Source organism: Enoplosus armatus, chromosome 3 (genome assembly GCF_043641665.1).
Source record: "Enoplosus armatus isolate fEnoArm2 chromosome 3, fEnoArm2.hap1, whole genome shotgun sequence".
In the NCBI taxonomy this organism is placed as follows: Eukaryota; Metazoa; Chordata; class Actinopteri; order Centrarchiformes; family Enoplosidae; genus Enoplosus; species Enoplosus armatus.
Window position 1 is genome coordinate 12,436,872 of NC_092182.1, and position 19,701 is coordinate 12,456,572.

The 19,701-nt window shown below is 42.0% G+C and overlaps 2 protein-coding genes across 2 annotated transcripts; one reads left to right on the forward strand and one right to left on the reverse strand.

Moving 5' to 3' along the window:
• Nucleotides 1–655: 655 nt before the first annotated feature.
• smarcc2 (SWI/SNF related BAF chromatin remodeling complex subunit C2) lies at nucleotides 656–10,063 on the forward strand. The gene is made up of 27 exons (XM_070902003.1): nucleotides 656–766; nucleotides 1,459–1,578; nucleotides 1,658–1,743; nucleotides 1,887–1,968; nucleotides 2,492–2,584; nucleotides 2,730–2,799; nucleotides 2,903–2,972; nucleotides 3,213–3,288; nucleotides 4,088–4,332; nucleotides 4,499–4,623; nucleotides 4,771–4,824; nucleotides 4,971–5,008; nucleotides 5,099–5,229; nucleotides 5,518–5,589; nucleotides 5,739–5,852; nucleotides 5,955–6,108; nucleotides 6,194–6,310; nucleotides 6,407–6,469; nucleotides 6,583–6,841; nucleotides 7,364–7,525; nucleotides 7,643–7,704; nucleotides 7,805–7,925; nucleotides 8,011–8,174; nucleotides 8,266–8,400; nucleotides 8,502–8,871; nucleotides 9,372–9,413; nucleotides 9,999–10,063. Exons 1-27 carry the CDS (start codon nucleotides 656–658, stop codon nucleotides 10,061–10,063), a joined length of 3,201 nt encoding a protein of 1,066 aa, XP_070758104.1.
• Nucleotides 10,064–13,332: 3,269 nt separating this feature from the next.
• On the reverse strand, nucleotides 13,333–19,666 carry myl6 (myosin, light chain 6, alkali, smooth muscle and non-muscle). Its single transcript, XM_070903032.1, has 7 exons — nucleotides 19,647–19,666; nucleotides 18,774–18,831; nucleotides 18,440–18,467; nucleotides 16,929–17,072; nucleotides 16,086–16,259; nucleotides 15,792–15,869; nucleotides 13,333–13,428 (listed from the first exon to the last, which is right to left on the reverse strand). The coding sequence occupies exons 1-7, from the start codon at nucleotides 19,664–19,666 to the stop codon at nucleotides 13,400–13,402; spliced, it is 531 nt and encodes a 176-aa protein (XP_070759133.1). The 3' UTR covers nucleotides 13,333–13,399.
• Between the last annotated feature and the right edge of the window lie 35 nt (nucleotides 19,667–19,701).

Sequence of the window (19,701 nt, forward strand, 5' to 3'; positions counted from 1 at the left end):
TGCATTGTGTTTTCAGAATATATACTGTAGATTAGTAAATAAGTAAAGCATCCAGTCTGTCTCACAGGACTGAATTTGACTCGTGTGAGTGTCTGCAGTCATGAACACTGAACTGAATGAGTTTTTATTTGGAAAACATGTCATTGACTGTAATGTGCTGTCCCCTGTTCTCTGCATGTGCACATGGGGCAGTGATAATGACTGTGTTTTTTGGAAGAACAAGTCAAGAACTGGTTACCAAGGTGAAATAAAATATTGAAGAATACTATTACCTGGAAACAAAGTTAATATTCACAAGCAGGAGCTGTAGCTGCTTGGAATAGATTTAGTTTGAGTCCTTCTCTTTCACACTGCCACCACCATGTACCCGGAGGGTTTTGTTTCTACCACAGAATTTTTACTTGTAATTAAGTATTTTTACAATGAGGTATTGTTGAATTTGCTGTCAAATCAATAATCTGAATCCTTCCTCCACCATTGGTGTATTCGGCTGCCCTCACGTCATGAAGAAGCATTTTTAAAATTATTCTCTACACAACTGCGCCACCTGCAGTACATTGATTGTTATTACAGCCCCTGAGTCGTCCAACAGCTGCAGTACCAGACTTTGGCCGCTGGGCGGCAGCCGACGTCGACTAGTTGTCTGCAGGCAAAGATGGCGGTGCGGAAGAAAGACGGCGGCCCGAATGTAAAATATTTCGAAGCGTCTGATACCGTTTCTCAGTTTGATAATGTCCGCGTCTGGCTGGGGAAGAATTACAAAAAGGTACCGACCGCATGCTTTGTAACCATACACCCTGAGCTTACATTCTTCACCCTGAAATGTGGGCACTTACCTATTGGGCAGCGGCAGTGACAAAGAGAGGAGGGAGGGTGCTGCTGAACGTCCAGCTGTTTGATTCACGCGAGCGGGGATACAAAAGGATGCTGAGCCAACAGCTGCACCAGATGCGGCCACTAATGGCGGTGTCCCTATACGTTATCGTAGCTAACCCGATCCGAAAGCAGCACACAGTCAGACCTGCGAGGGTGGATTTTTGCAAAGGGGGTGACTTTAGCCGGCCAGCCAGCTAGCTAGCTAGTTAGCTAATCGGCTAACGGTACTGCAGCTCAGATCCAGATGTTGGCTCTGTGGCGCGCCGCGCTGACTGAAGCCATGGCCCGTCTGGAATAACAGTGAGCGGTGTGCTGGCGTTTAGACACACTGATTTAACGAAATAAATACATCATTTCATTAAAAACACAAACACAATTAATTATGATGAATGATATTTAATCCCTATATCAGATGTTACAAATCATAACTTACATAACTTACCCTGAATAATAAAGCAGACAGCAATGTAACCTCCAGTTTTTGTGACCACACAGAGCGCCCATCAGCACACTGTCGTTTATTTTTATGTGTCCTCTCTCTGGCTCAGCTCTGACTTTCTCTCCATGTTGTTGTCCTCTCAGTACATCCAGGCCGAGCCCCCCACCAACAAGTCTCTGTCCAGCCTGGTGGTCCAGCTGCTCCAGTTCCAGGAGGAGGTGTTCGGGCGACATGTCAGCAACCCTCCACTCACCAAGCTGCCAGTATGTCTCCTTTATCTCTGTCATTCATACGCACATTCACATGACTTTACCTCTGAAACTGTTTGTTTTGTGTGTGCAGATGAAGTGTTTTCTGGACTTCAAGTCAGGAGGGGCTCTCTGCCACATCCTGGCTGCTGCCTACAAGTTTAAGAGTGACCAGGGATGGTAAGGCTTTCTTTCTGGCTGGTTTAAATGTAGAAAAAAACAGACAAACTGCAAATAAAGTGTGTTATCTAAATGTACCGTGCTCAGTTGGACTTTGGCTATGTTGCCGTTTCATGTGTAACTCCAGTCTAATTTCCTGGTAGGCGCAGGTTTGACTTCCAGAATCCGTCGAGGATGGACCGAAATGTGGAGATGTTCATGACGATTGAGAAGTCCTTAGTGCAGGTGAGTTTGCCTCAGAGCTTTGCTTTATATATGTTTGTTACACACATTATCTGGACAGCCAACATGAAGCTGGAAATGTTTTAAGTTCTAATTTTCTGAGGTGTAATAGTATTTTTAAGTCATCAACTCTGAGCTCCAGCAGGAGTCGGCTGACAAATTTCTGTTGTTTTTTTTCCTGCTGCCGGCACCAGGGCTAAGTGATTGGAAAGAAAATACTCAGTTTTACTCCTCCTCTGTTTACATCATATTTGTGATGTGTCTGAACTTTACAGATAGAAATAATGAAGAGCACCCAGTCATGTGACTTAGCCAGTAATCCCACTTAATCAGTCCTGCAGTTACACTACAAGATCGTCCAGCTCTCCTAATCTGAGAAGCTCAACAGCACAGAGTTCCTATTTTAATGGAGATTATATGAAATAAAAAATGTATATTCATAAATATTGTCCTGCCTGTTTGAATTTATGCTTGTGAATGTCTCAGTTTCATTGATTTACACACCTGCTGTATTTCTTCATTTCAGAACAACTGCCTGACAAGACCTGTCATCTACCTGAGCCCTGACATAGAGCCGAAACTGCTTGGGAAACTGAAAGACATCATCAAAAGACATCAGGTGTGTTTTTGTTTTGTTAAAAGTCTCAGTATTACAGACAGAAAAGTTGCTTAATACTTGCCTTCATGTGAGGGCCCTTATTTCACCCTTATTTCCTTGTGCTGTCCCCACTGAATGTTAATTGTATGGACTTTATCTGTTGCAGGGCTCAGTAACTGAGGACAAGGCCTCCAGCTCCCATGTTGTTGTTCCTATTCCGACCAGCCTGGAGGAAGGTGAGGCTTCGGATGTTGTTAAAGCACAGTTTGTGGTTTTTATTGTGAATTCTGCTGCATTGATTGCTTTTTTTTGCTGATGTCTTTTTCTCTTTTTCTCCAGAGGAGTGGGTGCGTCCGGTGATGAAGAGAGATAAGCAAGTGCTGCTTCACTGGGGATATTTTCCTGACAGGTTGGTGCTGAGTTTACAGAGATATGAAGACCATTCAACATTTTACACTTAACTGAAAACTGTTGTCTCTTCTTATTGTTGAAGTATAACACAAGTTCCCACACTGTAGAATGGATCTGCTATTCTCTGAACTCTACAAGCTTGAGTTAGACACTGGTCTACCTGAGATGTTTTTTACAAGCCCAAACTCGTAATCTTTCCCCTGCTTTGACCTTTGACCTTGCTCCTCTCACCATTTAGTTATGATACCTGGATACCAGCCAGTGAGATTGAGGCTGCTGTAGAGGATCCTCCCAGCCCAGAAAAGCCCAGGAAGGTATTTCATTCCTTGTCATGCTCTGTTGGCAAAGTTGTTGCTTGTTGTGTCTTGTCTCTTTATTTTTCTGACACTTTATTGAGCCTAAATGACACTTGGAATGAGTAATATTCAAATGAAATATGCATTTATTTATGGGTGCACAATGCACTGTTACACCAGATTACAGAAAATTATATATGCTTTGTACATTATTTCATGTGTATTATTTTTGGGAAATGTCTTTATGTTGACTATAATTTAATATAAAGGTCTTGTGCTTTTCTGCACAACATGAGTCTGTAATTGTGGAAGTTTATTTTATGTGTCTTTTCTTTATTATACAAACCTGTCAGAGGACTGCGTACACTTTTCTCTCTGTGCAAAACATCCAAGACTGAAGAGCCGTGGCGAATTGGTAGCTCTTATTGTGTATTCAGAGCATCACTTGCTCCAGGCGGTCAGCGCTCGCTAGGACATGATAGTAAGAGCAGTGAAGCATTCAAACATTTAGAGCTGCATTCACACAATAATCAGCACACTGGGTTAGTGTGCTATCATGAATACCGTCACACCGCTCCTTTAGTGTGCTCGTTCCAAACAAAAATGCCTTTCTTATTAATGACGCATCTGTTCAGCATCTGACATATGCAGTACATGCAGCTCACATACTGAATTGTTTCTATTGTAGTTTGAAAAGGTGGTCAACACTGCCTGGTTGACACTGTGGAATAAGTTGGTGACGTTTCACTCAGGTGGTTGATATGCTCACTAGAAAAATGTCAGTATTGGTCATACATTGTATGGTCTTTGTTCACAGGTCCATGCCAAGTGGATTTTAGACCTGGACCAGTATAACGAGTGGATGAACGAGGAGGACTACGAAGTCGGCGAGGGCTGCCCTAAGAGGAAGAGGATCTCAGCCAAGACCCTGACAGATGAGGTGACCACGCCTGACGAGCGGAGGGACAAGAAGCCTGGCAGCGCCAAGAAGAGGAAGCGCTCGCCGTCGCCCTCCCCCACCCCTCCGCCGCAGGAGAGCAAGAAGAAGAACACAAAAAAAGGGTGTGTGACCAGACATGTCTTGATGTAACTCATCAGCTGTTAAAGAATGACGTGTTGCTTTAGTTGTTTGTTGTAGAATCAGCAACAACAGCTGTATTAGAGACATTATGCAATATTGTAAAATAATGTCTTTGTTCTTTGTGTGTGTGTGTGTGTGTGTGGACAGGCCAACAACCCCGTACACCAAGTCTAAACGTGGCCAGAGAGAGGAGGAACAGGAGGATCTTAGTAAGGACTTAGATGAAGCGTCACCTGTTCCAGCATCTGAAGAGGGAAACCCAGCCAAGACAAGTACACATATGTTCAAAATATAGATAAAAACAACCATACAACCAACTCCAACGTTGGATGACCATTAAAATGAACCCCAGTTGATCTTTTAAGACTTTAAAGTAGTTGTTGTCTGTTACTGGCTGACATTATAATCTCTTTTTGCAGGTAACACGAAGAAGGACTCAGATTCGACTCCAGTAAAGGGAGGAACAGATATGGGTGAGCAAAACGTGTTTAAGTCTCCTCAAACATGGCCACCTGTAACTACTTTTTTCACATGACTGTTGTCTCTCCCAACATGAAGGAAAAGTACAAATTCCAAACTGTGTATACATTCACTTAGCAGTCTTTTGTGTTTTGAACAGACGAGCAAGAGGATGAGTCCATGGAAACAACAGGCAAGGTAAGGTAGTTCGTGAAAGTGCAAGGGAACATCACAGTGAGGACAGTAAACCCTGGATATCGTCTTGAGCGTGTGATTGTGTTGAAACAGGAGGAGGAGGAAGGCTCTCCGAGTGTGAAGGGGGAACCGGTGAAAGGCTCGGACCTTCACGAGGACAATGTGACGGAGCAAACTCACCACATTATAATACCGAGCTACGCTGCCTGGTTTGACTACAACAGGTAAGAAGAAAAACATTTTTATTTTATTTCATTATTTCTCCACTTTCAGCAGTAATGTGATTTCAGAGATGTCACCGACATATGTATATAATTCAGACATGTGAAAAGCAAGAAATCAGCTGGTGTCAATTTTGGTTGAAATGGAAACCAGTGCAGTCTCATGTTGAGCAATCCACTCACCACTGGAGAGCATGAGACATGAGATGTGACTCAGAAAAGTCAAAAGTGAGTCATTCAGATGTGTTTCAGCTGTGAGTCCTCATAATGTCATAATTGTTTTCCGTCCAGTGTTCATGCCATTGAGCGCAGAGCCCTGCCAGAGTTCTTCAATGGGAAGAACAAATCCAAAACCCCTGAGATGTAAGTTTGATCAGTACACAACACAGTTTTGTTGTTTTTATTACAGGTATTTCTCTGAAATGCTTGTCTGACACACATTTAGAAATAAATCACATATTATACAACGGTAAGTCTTAGTTGAAATATCTCTTTGCACCTCCTTCTTTCAGTTATCTGGCGTACAGGAACTTTATGATTGATACCTACCGACTGAACCCTCAGGAGTACCTGACCTCCACCGCCTGCCGCAGGAATCTGGCAGGAGACGTGTGTGCCATCATGAGGTAGGTGGAGGCTGAAAGTTTTAACTGTCTGGATCTATACAGTTGTATTGGTCAAACGGCTGTCAGTGAGGTGTTTATACTTGTTTTCTTCTTCATCTGCAGAGTCCACGCCTTCCTGGAGCAGTGGGGTCTCATCAACTACCAGGTGGACTCAGAGAGCCGGCCCACACCCATGGGTCCCCCACCCACCTCCCACTTCCATGTCCTGGCAGACACTCCATCCAGTCTGGTGCCCCTGCAGCCCAAGACGTCCCAGGTCTGCATACACACAAACACAAACAGACACATGCACACATATTCTGGGTTATTTTACATTTGTCCCTGTGTCATTGTACCTGCAGACCCCTGCTACCCAGCAGATGATATCCTTCCCAGATAAAGTGAAGGAGAAACCAGCAGATCTGCAAAACTTTGGGCTGCGGACCGACATGTACAGCAAGAAGAGTGGCTCTGTAAAGGTACAAGTCAAAGAAGATGCATGACAGAATGATTCTCTTGCTGTGTTTTGCAATGACCTGCCTTATTAACAAAGTGTTGGTGATGTTTGTGCACAGAGCAAGAGTACAGCGAGCTCTATGAGGGAATGGACAGAACAAGAAACACTGCTACTACTTGAGGTACAAATTATCTTTAAAATCAACTGTGTGATGATGCTGATGATTCTTTTTGTAAACATGAAAATAAAAAAAAACTGAAATGTGGAGCTAAGTGTAGCGCTCACTTCCCTCAGGGCTTGGAGATGTACAAGGACGACTGGAACAAGGTTTCGGAACACGTGGGCAGCCGTACACAGGATGAGTGCATCCTGCACTTCCTGCGGCTACCCATCGAAGACCCTTACTTGGAGGACAACTCCTCGTCCATGGGACCACTGGCCTACCAGCCGATACCTTTCAGCCAAGCGGGAAACCCCGTGATGAGCACGGTGGCCTTCCTCGCCTCTGTTGTCGACCCTCGTGTGGCCTCAGCTGCAGCCAAGTCCGCTCTGGGTGAGAAGCAGCTCATTTTGAATTTGTACAGACACTGAAAACACACAGTACAGTGTGAGCATGAGATAGTGAGCGCCTTGAGGAAGATTGAGGTTTGATTGAATTCACTGTGAATGCTTAAATACCTGATTTAGTATTTATTAAAAACTTAAGAAAATACAAAAAAAATACATGTTTTTCTTTGATGAGAGCTCAATAAGAGAGCTTTCGTCATGGACTATTTTTGTAGGACAACCCAAAGTAGGTATTTGAAGCATAAATAACAAGCAAGTCATAAATTATACACACCTAAATAATACTAAAAATAAAACACATTGCCAAAAAAAAGCATAAAAATGCTTTTCTGATCTCCCCACAATAGACTTAAATCTGGTCTAAATCTAAACCTAGTCATTATTGATTACCAAATCTAAATCAGAGAATCAGAATCAATACTTTATTGATTCCCGGGGGGAAATTACACGAAAACTTAAAATAAACTTTAAACTGATAACCTTTCATTTTTGTCTCTCTCCGTCTCAGAGGAGTTTTCTCGTATGAAGGAGGAGGTTCCTGCAGCGCTTGTTGAGGCTCATGTGCGGCGGGTGGAGGAGGCAGCGAGGGTCAGCGGTCGACAGGACCCGCTGTATGGCCTGGAGGGCAGTGGCATCGCAGGCACCGGCCTGGAGGAGGGAGAAAGACCTGGTAGGATGGACGCACACACGTACAGCATACATACAGCATGGAAACATGCAAGAGAGAAAATACATTTGCAGGAAACAGAAAAATCAAATGAAAGGTTCTGACTTGTCTTGTCTTTAGATGAAAGCAGTGATGAAAGTAAAAGTGACAGCCAATCAAATGAGGAGAAGAGGGAGGCCAAGGTATGATGCATGTTCGCTTAAATATAACGTTCCTTCTTTGTGAGTTCTGCTGAGGAACTGCTGCGAAGCTCATTGTGCTGTGTTTACTTTCATCACACAGGAGAGCAAAGATGGAGCGGCGGAGGAAGAGGAGAAGCAGGCAGAGAATGGGAAGAAGGAAGAGGAGAGAGGAAGAGAACAAGAAGGAGAGAGGGAGGCGGACAAAACAGAGTCAGAGATGGGTACGAGAATGCATCTCAGACAGATACAGGAAATACAGTGTTCTTGTCAAAGGTGGAAAATGATTTAAAATCTTTCTTTTCTAAGGCGATGGGGAGAAGGAGAAGGATGGAAAAGAGGGCACAGAGGAGGCACAACGAGAAGCAGAGAGTGAAGGAGAAAGGAAAGCTAAGGTGGAGCGTGATGTTGGAGAGGGGAACCTGGCCACCGCTGCTGCGTCTGCGCTTGCTGCTGCTGCTGTCAAAGCCAAGGTAGAGTTCGTTTTCACCGGGCCTTAGCATATCCTTCATCCCCTTTTTTCTTTTTCTCTAATCTAAAGCTTCTCTGTCGCGCTCTTCGTAGCACTTGGCTGCAGTGGAAGAGAGGAAGATCAAGTCTCTCGTGGCTCTGCTGGTGGAGACCCAAATGAAGAAGCTGGAGATTAAACTGAGACACTTTGAAGAACTGGAAACCATCATGGACAGAGAGAGGGAGGCTGTGAGTTAGGGATTCTGGGATATGTAGTATCACAAGAGAGTAGTCAACCTCATTGCAGTACAAAACCTTTGACATTTTATTTTCTTTGTGTCTGTGTGTAGTTGGAGTACCAGCGTCAGCAGCTGCTGGCAGACCGTCAGTCCTTCCACATGGAGCAGTTGAAATACGCTGAGATGAGGGCCCGCCAGCAGCACTTCCAGCAGATTCAGCACCAGCAGCACAGCCAGGCCGGGGGCCCTCATTCCAACCAGGCCACCTCAGGCCCACCACCCCAGGGCCCGACCGCCACCCAGCAAGCTCCCAGCACACCAGCGCCGCAGCCGGCCCCCAGCCCCGTGCCTCCAGCCTCCTCCGCCGCGGCTCCTGACTCCCAACCACCTCAGGGTGCTCACACCTCGCCCCCCTGCCCCCCAGGCCAGGCCCCAGCTGCCCACTCCAGCTCCAGCTCCAGCACTACTCCTGTACTCCATGGTGAGTTTAACGTTAAAGCACAGTGTAGCTTCAGTAGGTGTTGATGTTATGATACGTACAGAATGTTGCTGTAATTTCCTCCTTTGTTATAGTTTGTATTATTACATTTATTTATTTCTACCAGTATTTTTTACAAACGTCAGACTGATGCTGCATCTTTTAGTCAACCATATAAGCAAATAGGCAGCATGCTTCTCACAGCAGCTATACTGGCAGCCGATGTAAAACAGCACAACTCAGTAGCTAATCAAATAGCAAAATGAGACTTGAAAGTGTTTTACAAGCTTTCTTTGATAGGTGTGAAATGTGCATTATTGCAACTTCATGTACAATTATGAACTAAGGAAAAGAGAAATCGAATACGTGCAGAATGCAAATCAAATATCGAAACTAACGTTGCTATAAAACTGAAATGAGCTGCAACTAACAATGATTTAAATTATCAATGTATCTGTCAATTATTTTTGTGATTAATCGATGAATTGTTTCATTGTTTTCAGGATTGTGTCAGAAAGTGTCAGAAAATAGTGAAAAATCCCAAGGTGACGTCTTCAAAATGCTTGTTTTGTCCGACTAATAATCCAAAACCCAAATATCTTCAAGGTACAATGATATAAAAAACAGGGAAAAGCAGCAAATCCTTAAAGCTGGAATGAGGGAATGTTGCATGCATTTTTGCTTTATAAATGACTTAATTGATAAAGTGATTATCAAAATGATTTATTAATTTTCTGTCTGTCAATCAATCAGTTAATCTATTATCAGCACCATTTCAATTAAAAGTTTTTAAGTACATGTCATACATTCATTATTTTAGTATATTCGTCTGCTATTTTCTTCCCTGTTTTCAGCTCTCAGATCTGAATAGCCATTATCAAATGTTTAAATACATATAAATTGTGTTGGTGTGAAAGTACCGACAATAATTTGGTGAGTTTATTGAACAGACAGACCTTTCTTCTCTGCACACAATAATAATAGTAATATACCGCATTATCAGCTTTATTTGAATTCTTGTCAACAGTTATTCTACCTGAGAGTCAAAACAAGGAGAAAATGTTTTCTTCTAAAACCAGACAGTTGTCCAAATTCTTAACATTTTTCTTCCCTTCTTTGACCCCTCACAGAGCCCCCCGCCCCTCTTCCCGGGGAGACACTCCACCCCTCAGCTCCAGTCCCGCCTCCACAGTGAGAATCCGAATGACTCTGACCACTTTGAATCCTGCCTGATCCTCACCTGAAATGAAGAAGTCATAAACCGAAGGAAGAGAACTCATTTTACATTTCCAGCTTTTTTTTGTTTTGTTTTGTTTTTTCAACAGGACAATTGAAAAAAAATTATGACGTCCAAATCAATCCATCTGTTGAAAAAGAAGTCCCTTTCCAATTGAATCTGCCTCTGAAGAAAAATGTACTTTCAAATAGAAGCTGTTTCGACGGGACAGCAACATCTCACTTTGTAGTTTTAAGCTTAACACGGGAGGTCTGGTAAAACTACGAGGGTCTTACCAACATGCTGGCACTCAAGGAGAAGAAGAGAAAAGACTCATCTTGTGTTTTCAGTGTTTTGGAAATTGTTGCATTTATTTTCTGCAACAGTTTGTCACATCTTGTGAAGTCTCATAATCTCTCCAGAGTCCCCCCTCCCTCCCTCCTCCTCCTCCTCCTCCTCGTACTGTAGGTACTTAAAATATATGTAAGAAAAAAAATGCACTTTTAACATGTTTCCCTAGGTCTCATTGAAAGACTTGAAGCATCCATGAAATTGAACTTTAGCACTTATATCATCCTTTCGTTGTCTTAAATACTTTTTCATACTGAAGGTTTTGGAAACTTGATTGGGAATGTTACTTTTTCCTCTCTATTTGTACCTGTGTCACATGGACAAGCGGTCGCTCTACAGGGTCTGGCCTGAAGGTCACATGTCTAAAAACCCAACGGTCTCTCTCCAGAGAAAATGTCTGTAACGGATGAAAACGTTCAAATCAGAAGCCAGAAGGAAATTATAATAAGCTGGTTCGGGATGCAGTTTGAGAAAATGTACTGTAAACTGGATTTATCTGTTACAAACACACCTTTCGTTGCCCTGTAATGATCATGTTTAAAAGTACTGACAGCATGAGCTCATCATCCTGACATGACTTTTCTCTTTGAAATATAGATTAATAATGTCCCTACTTTCAACAGCACTTAGGAGACAAACATGGCAGTGAGGAGCTTCATGTTTTGCAAACCTGGATGAACTCCGGGTTGTAGTTTTGTGAGGAATGTAGTTTTGTTCAGACTGAAAAAATAAGGTCTACCAGCGACCACATATGTGTTATCTTCATAATTTGACTTTTGTGTTAATCGCTAAACCAAAATGTTTTTTATAATCATGTTTATCTCACATTTATTCAGTGAGTTGTATTGCGGTTTGCTTGGGAAATTGAGAGGATTTTCTTTTTTAGCAGCTTGTTTTTTCGCTGGTGCATTTCGAGTTACACATGGAAGAAATGTTAAAGCTGTCAAAAACAAGGGAGCTCGCACCTTAAACAGCTGACAATGGAGAATTGTGTCCTTAATATCTGCAACAATATCCTCACTTTTTATCCTATCAATTTTTATATTTTTTACTGTCTGTTTTTTCCATCTATTTTCTTTGATATGTCGACATTGTACCTGTATATTATTACCTTTGTAGCCTATATTTACCCTCTCCACTGTTGTGTATGATTCGGGCAGGTCTGTCTGAGATGTGACTGTGAGCATGTGTGTATGTGAACGCATGCCATTAAGATCCGTGAAAACCACATCAGTTTTATTTTTCAGTGCCATTTGCTGTGTGTCACAAAGTTTGAAGAATTAAAAAAAAAGAAAAACATGCTTCACATGGCACGTCACGTCACGTCAGTGTCATGAAATATAATCCAGTCAGATGGTGAAACTTTACAGTTAGTGTCCGTCAAGCCAGTATTGCAGACCTCACCACAGTCGTGAGCATAAATGGACTTCTTTTATCTGTGTTATTACTACATTGTGTGGATTTTGTGATATGAAATAAGTGTCCGTTCAGTTTCTGTATGTTTTACACTATGCTGAAGGTAGCAGCAGTTGCATTGATTATTATTATACAGTAGAAATCGATTTTTTCCTCAGTAAATCATCACATTAGTGCTGACAGTTACTCTGGCAGTTTGTATTAAAAAAAAGAAGGCAAAACAAAAGAGGTTCAGGTTTTAATTATAAAAATGTTGGGGAAAAAATAAAAGATGTGAAGAGGACTCATGTTCAGTGGTTTTGATTTTCTGGGAACATAAATAAAGACCAAACACAAAGTTTATTAAATTGTAAATCTACAATTTAATAAACTAGTTAACTGGTCTGGATGCCGAAGAACATATATATATATATATATTAACTATACATATATATTCAAGATATATCACACTAATAATGTACTCTACCTGCAAGTTTACATTTAAACATTTTTTAAATTGACTTAAACTGATTTATTTGACTTTGGAAAAAGCACTCGACAAAAAACAATCTGAACTCAAGGTCCCACAGGTGCTCAGAATAAAACTCCATGGCAACTGAGCAATGAGAACCACGTGATATGGTCAAAAGCTCCAGGACAAGCGAGTAAGTGGACCTTGAGTTCAGATTGCTTTGTCAATCTATTTGAATAGTTCTACCTCAGTCACCTCAATGATTTTATAGCTTTTAATCTGCTATTTATCACCATTTTAATTGTCATTGTATTTAAAGAAAAACTTTTAATTTGCTGGTATAGACATCACTTTTACCAATTTTATTCTTTATATAATATATATTTTCTGTTTTATTTTCTCATATTGATTTTCCTTTAATATAAAGCACATAGCAGTTCACATCTTCACATAGTTCATGATTATTACAGTCATATTTTTCAGACATTTTACTGACCCTGACATTTTTCTATTTCTTAGATGTGTTACTATTTTCCAGATATTTAAAGGCATTTTCTAAAATTTCACAGATATTTTTCACGTTACTAGTATTTTTTACATGTATATTTATATCATTGTAATATGTTCCTGATATTAATATCTTTCTAATATAATGTTTTATAATGTGAGTGACAATGTGTAATATCTTTATTTGATTTGATTTAAGCAGAAGACTCACAGGCTGAAAGACAGTTTGGGAACCAGGATCTTTATTCAGTACTGTTAAATGTAACATGTCACATGATCATATCCATCCAAACGGGGGAAAAAAAAGCTGTTTACAACAAGACTGACGGAAGTCCATTGACAAAGATGCAACAGGTGAAATCATGTTACTGGCAATTGTACCAGTGAGGCTGAATAATGTTTGGAAAATGAGATGAAAGGGTTTCTTCACATTAGACAGAAAAGGCACTTTTTAAATCAAATAAAGATGTCAAGAAATAATAAAAAACACAGACTTGTTGGAGGTAGGATGGCATGGATGGAAGGGCAAGATGAGACAAACAATACAAAAGCATTTAGGAATAAAAGCTGGAAGTGTGTTTCTGAAATCCTCAACCGCTCATCACCATCCGGACGAGTTCTGTCATGAGAGAGAAGGAGAAACAACAACATCAGTCGGATGAAAGCAGGAACCAACTGAACATACAACATCTGTCAGCGGGGATACGAGCTCTCTCCTCGCCAGCTATGACAGCAAAGAGGACCAAAGACCTGGAAGGGGTAAGGATATCTCTGATCTACTCCACATTAGGCCTGATTATTAAAAAATGACAAAAACTGAGAAAAAAAGAGGGGAAGAACAGGAGGTCAGACGTCTGGAAAGAGACTAAATAAAGTAACAAATACATTCAGACATAAATATGAAGCTGTATTTCATTCATCAGCTATTAACTATTACAAAAAGCAGAAAACATAGTTAATAGTTAAAGAATTTGTAGCAATTTGTTCATTGTATTTTCATTGTTTCACTTTTCGTGCACACAGTGTCTGAAAGGCCATTATTCTTTCAAAGCCACTGTGGGTGTGGTTCATGGGAGCCGCCTAGAAACATGCTAACATGTTGCTAAGATGCTACATGCAGGCTACAGCCAGGGGAGGCAGAGGACCACTGCAGGACCTCTGCAGGGGAGAAAGGTATTTAAAGATGCTCAGAGGCCACAGAATAAGCTACAATGTATGTTTTCTAAGTTTTCTAATTGCTACATTTTTTAGTGAATTTGCAAATTCTATTAAATATTCTCACTATTCTGGTTGTGGCATATTTTCTTTTATTCGTTTGGCTGTCACATTTGTCATGACACAAAGGAAACAATGGGTGAGCAACTCAGGCAGCTGTTGTTTTGAACCAAACCAAACATCTTTTGGCTATAAGCAAGTTAGTGTAACTGCTACGCTGCACTGCCACTGCGTGTTACGATAGTCTCCCTCCTTCACTCACTATCTGAATGAAAGTGAGTGTAGTGTGTGCAGTGGTGAGTTTCTGAGCTGTTTCTCGGGAGATCAGCAGTGAGGGCGGGTTCATAACCTACACCATGTGGCGGACAAAGGCTGCGAGTCGGTGAGCGTGTGACATACACTATATTGCCAAAAGTATTGGCTCACCTGCCTTGACTCGCATATGAACTGAAGTGACATCCCATTCTTAATCCATAGGGTTTAATATGATGTCGGTCCACCCTTTGCAGCTATAACAGCTTCAACTCTTCTGGGAAGGCTTTCCACAAGGTTTAGGAGTGTGTTTATGGGAATTTCTGACCATTCTTCCAGAAGCGCATTTGTGAGGTCACACTGATGTTGGACGAGAAGGCCTGGCTCTCAGTCTCCGCTCTAATTCATCCCAAAGGTGTTCTATCGGGTTGAGGTCAGGACTCTGTGCAGGCCAGTCAAATTCATCAACACCAAACTCTCATCCATGTCTTTATGGACCTTGCTTTGTGCACTGGTGCACAGTCATGTTGGAACAGGAAGGGGCCGTCCCCAAACTGTTCCCACAAAGTTGGGAGCATGGAATTGTCCAAAATCTCTTAGTATGCTGAAGCATTCAGAGTTCCTTTCACTGGAACTAAGGGGCCAAGCCCAGCTCCTGAAAAACAACCCCACACCATAATCCCCCCTCCACCAAACTTTACACTTGGCACAACGCAGTCAGACAAGTACCGTTCTCCTGGCAACCGCCAAACCCAGACTCGTCCATCAGATCGCCAGATGGTGAAACGCGATTCGTCACTCCAGAGAACGCGTCTCCACTGCTTTAGAGTCCAGTGTCGGCGTGCTTTACACCACTGCATCCGACGCTTTGCATTGCACTTGGTGATGTATGGCTTGGATGCAGCTGCTCGGCCACGGAAACCCATTCCATGAAGCTCTCTACGCACTGTTCTTGAGCTAATCTGAAGGCCACATGAAGTTTGGAGGTCTGTAGCGATTGACTCTGCAGAAAGTTGGCGACCTCTGCGCACTATGCGCCTCAGCATCCGCTGACCCCGCTTCGTCATTTTACGTGGCCTACCACTTCGTGGCTGAGTTGCTGTCGTTCCCAATCGCTTCCACTTTGTTATAATACCACTGACAGTTGACTGTGGAATATTTAGGAGCGAGGAGATTTCACAACTGGACTTGTTGCACAGGTGGCATCCTATCACAGTACCACGCTGGAATTCACTGGAATTCACTGAGCTCCTGAGAGCGACCCATTCTTTCACAAATGTTTGTAGAAACAGTCTGCATGCCTTGGTGCATGATTTTATACACCTGTGGCCATGGAAGTGATTGGAACACCTGATTTCAATTATTTGGATGGGTGAGTGAATACTTTTGGCAATATAGTGTAGCATCACATACTTTCATGTGGCACACGCACAGTGCAGCACTTGAAACAGTCTGGTTTTGTAGTTCAGCTTTTTGGCATTTGAGTAAATCTTTCCACATACTGTGCAGTCTTACCTTCATAGTTGATGCAGCCGTTGGCGTCTTCGTGTCCTGCTAAAAGAGTCTCCACCTCCTCCTCTGTCATTTTTTCACCTGGAACACAGAGAAGAAGAATTACCATTTATTTTCAGACGCTATAAAGAAAAGAAGGACTCTCTGAACATGCTTGTTTACATTGTTCTTGGTACAGATAACTTAAGATATGCATGACAAGAAGATAGACATGCTAGCCAGCTAGATAGACAGCTGTGATTATTTGATAAGGATTGATGACAAATCTTTTTGTTTTGCAGGTTTTTTTGGACTTACCTAGTGTAGTGAGGACATGACGCAGCTCTGCTCCCATCACTGTACCGTTTCCCTCCTTGTCAAAGACACGCAGACCCTCTACGATATCCTCAAAGGAGCCCTGGTCCTTGTTCTTAGCAATGGCCTGAAGCATGGGCAGGAACTGTTCAAAATCCAGCATCTTGTAGTTCATCTCTGCAGGTGAATTCATAACAAATGGAAACATAAAAGTGAAGTTTTTTATTTTAAACAGCTCCAGAGCTGAAATGAAATGGGGCAGATTTGCATGAATGTCAGGATTTAGAGCCTCTCTTCATCCCCAACATAGACAAAACATGGAAGTACAAATGCAGTTTACACAATATCAGAACTGAATGCAAATGTATTAATGATATGTATCACATCATAGTCTATGTGTTAAGAGAGTGTTATTTGTCGTCTTCAAGAAGAGTTTGGAAGTTAAAAACACAGTGTAGCATTACAAGATGCAGTTTGTGTACAGGCTCAAATGCCTGTTAAAAAAATCAGGTTTTGGTTCAGGGGTGATCCCTCTCTCTGTAATTCTATCCTCCCAAAAAACACACAAATAAGCATCGACAAGTTGGAAAAAATGAATTGAAGTGCATATTGCCCACGCCTCCATACATACCAATTACTATCATCTTACAAGGTTTTTACGGGTCATAATCACTAAAAGAAATGATCTGTATGCCCCCTACCTCCTAATATAACAAGCCACATACAAACAGCAGAGGGATTGTAATTGTAGACACAACACCCAACCTAACTGTTAGCCAAGACAAGGATAAGGTAGAAGGTTGAATTTGGTCTTTTTTAGTTGTGACAGGTGAATCAGAGGCTTGCCTTCTAACTTGGGGTTTCCCAGGACCTTGAGCACCTCAGAATTGACAGGATTCTGTCCAAGGGCCCGCATGACATCCCCACACTGGCTGTAGGTGATCTTCCCCTCACCCGTCCGGTCAAACAAAAGGAAGGCCTCCTTGAACTCTGATATGGACAGAGAGAGAGACAGAGAGAGAGAGAGCGAGCAGTGCACTAGGTTAATGAACATTATTCACAAACATTGGAGACAAGCAAAACACATGCGCATAACACCAAATGACTTAAACTCCTACAGATACTACATGTGTACTTTTATTGAACAAAGTTGTTTGTGTAGAACAGCTGATACCACAGCACACGTTGTTTTGACAGTAGACATGCAACTAAGCCTCTGCATGGCAGGAGCAGTTGTCTGCTGCGTAGGTCTGCTGTCCCATCAGCTGATACGATAATGCATCAGACCCCAAAACCAAACTAGCCTTGTGCAATTGTACTGGTGAAATTTCATCATGAGAGCCCCTAACTGCACCTGCATGATTATATGCAGGCCCATATACAGAATCATGAAAGAAAAGAAATATTCTTCAAACAGGAGCAGATGTTGGGATGACCTCCAGAGGCGAATACGTTGCCCAGGAAGTAGGGTTGGGCAGATCAATAATCTTGTTTACAGTATCAATACCAAAAATGTTCAGGGAACATGATCAAACATCAACACAGCACTTATCGGAAGTACTGTAGCCTATCGATGAAGAATTCACCTCATAAATAATGACGCACAAGGGCTCTTCCCTACCTGATAGTATATTAGAAGCTTTTACTAATAAAAATAAAGATCGGAAACAAACCCACTTTGAAGGGGAAACTGAAATATACTATGTCTTAAACACATAAACTGCAAAACTCCTCATCGCCTACAGCTACTCTTGTCAGCGTCATTGTGTCCAACCCCGACAAGACTTCTGTCGTTCTAAACAAAGGCACAAAGTAGCTGCATCAATGTGAACTACCTGTTCTAACAATCAGCAGCTGTTTTAGTGAATGCCACAAAAGAATAGTCTCAGTGTCCTTTGCCACGCCTTTAAGGAACACCAGCAAAGTGAAGTCTGGGCCAACACCCTGATCCATACACTGCTCTGCTAAACACAACCTGTCTTTATCATGACTGCCGGCATGTCACACATTTAAACTGGACATTTCTGCATCAGCATGCGTTACTAAATTGCTTTCTTTGCAGGTTAGTACATCATCCTGTGGCATTAATTCAGATTGTGCAGTGTAAGTCGTGACAAGCATTGAACACAGTAACATTGAACCTCACACAGTTAGAAAGTGTGCGGTTTAGTTTAGCTCGAGTGTTGAGTCACCTGAAGGGATCCAGAGGTTTGCAGAGACAATTACAGTCGAGCTGCAGGGTCATAGTAACGAATTCATAAATGCATTTCAAATAGGTACGTTAAGACAATGATGTGGTTCTGGCTTAACCATTCAGAAGAGGGAGATCCCCTTCTGCTAATCAGATGTCAACTCACCCAGGATCTGGTCCTCTGTGAAGTCAGACTGGTCGAGGCAGGGTTGAAAAGGCACAGGGGAGTAACAGTTAGTTAGACGCGGCAGACGGATAACAGACTGGCATTAGTGTGATTTTCAAATGCTTCGAGTTAATCCTCCATTAACGCTAGCGTACAGTTAAGAAAAGGATTTGTGGCTAAAGGCTTAACGTCACAGCTAGAATGAGTGAAGCAGGCCAGGGGAGATACGCAGCTAGCTTAACTGGGTTAGATGTTTTCAGAACATCACACCGCTGTTTATTACAAATCTATCACACGTAGCTCTTTCGATGGATTAAACGTTATCTTTACTCACCATGTCTGTGTTTGGTTGTCGGGTGACAGGCGGACGAGGGTCTCGTATCTTCACTACGCTGTGAGGAGGACACCGGCTGGTTCAGCGCATCACCGATGATGTCACCGCAGCTTGTATAGCAACAGCCAATCACAGGCCGCGATTTCACAATTGCATCGCTCGCATTTTTGCAGGGGTGCAGCTACAGCTTCGGGGCCCCTTAAAATAACATGCCACACCCCCTCTATTTTTTCTGATTAAATAATAAATAAATATAGTAACTAATAATAAAAAGGTTATATTAATAATAACTCATATTTCCATTTGTGGGCCCTGCAATAATCACATCAGTACCACAGAATCAATGTCATGACTCATGTGTGCTCAAACTTTGAGGTAACGGCAAACCACAGTGTTGGTAATCTGCTGAGTTTATAAGGTACCAAACAAGCCGGGCCCCTCAACTCATTACCGCCTTTCTCTCGAGAAGCAACAGCACCGACTACATGCACTTCTGCAGTCCTTTCACATACAACACCCTTTCAAACCCTTTGGATACATGCACTTTAAAGACATTACTGGCTTAAAGGTGTTTAAGCCAGTAATGTGTTTAAAGATATCTACCTTAAAAGCAGACCTTGTTTTCATCTTAGAACAACTGCTTTTGACATTTTGTAGTGGGAAGGTTGATGGCTATGTTTTGTTCAAAATCATTTTCTCCCTTGAATTATGCTCTATTTCTTGGGAGAATGCATTTCAGGCTGAAACAAGACAAGTCTCATCTAGATATGAACATTTTCTTCCGTTCAACCTGATATGTAAAAGACACGAGGATGAAAGGAACTAAGGAAACATGAAAAAAATAATAAAGGTTTGACAGTAGGGTAGGGTTACCTGATTAAGAGGATGTTCATGTGGACAAAACCATATTTCAAAATAATTACAGCAT

What these genes read in the sequence shown, in the direction of transcription:
- smarcc2 (XM_070902003.1), top strand. Translation starts at nt 656, where the DNA reads ATGGCGGTGCGGAAGAAAGACGGCGGCCCGAATGTAAAATATTTCGAA. An exon ending in AGAAGAGTGGCTCTGTAAAG is followed by an intron (nt 6,311 to 6,406) that starts GTACAAGTCAAA and finishes GTTTGTGCACAG; the next exon opens with AGCAAGAGTACAGCGAGCTC. An exon ending in AAATAGTGAAAAATCCCAAG is followed by an intron (nt 9,414 to 9,998) that starts GTGACGTCTTCA and finishes GACCCCTCACAG; the next exon opens with AGCCCCCCGCCCCTCTTCCC.
- myl6 (XM_070903032.1), bottom strand. Translation starts at nt 19,666, where the DNA reads ATGAACATCCTCTTAATCAG. An exon ending in CACAGAGGACCAGATCCTGG is followed by an intron (nt 17,073 to 18,439) that starts GTGAGTTGACAT and finishes TGTCCATATCAG; the next exon opens with AGTTCAAGGAGGCCTTCCTT. An exon ending in GGGAAACCCCAAGTTAGAAG is followed by an intron (nt 16,260 to 16,928) that starts GCAAGCCTCTGA and finishes ATTCACCTGCAG; the next exon opens with AGATGAACTACAAGATGCTG.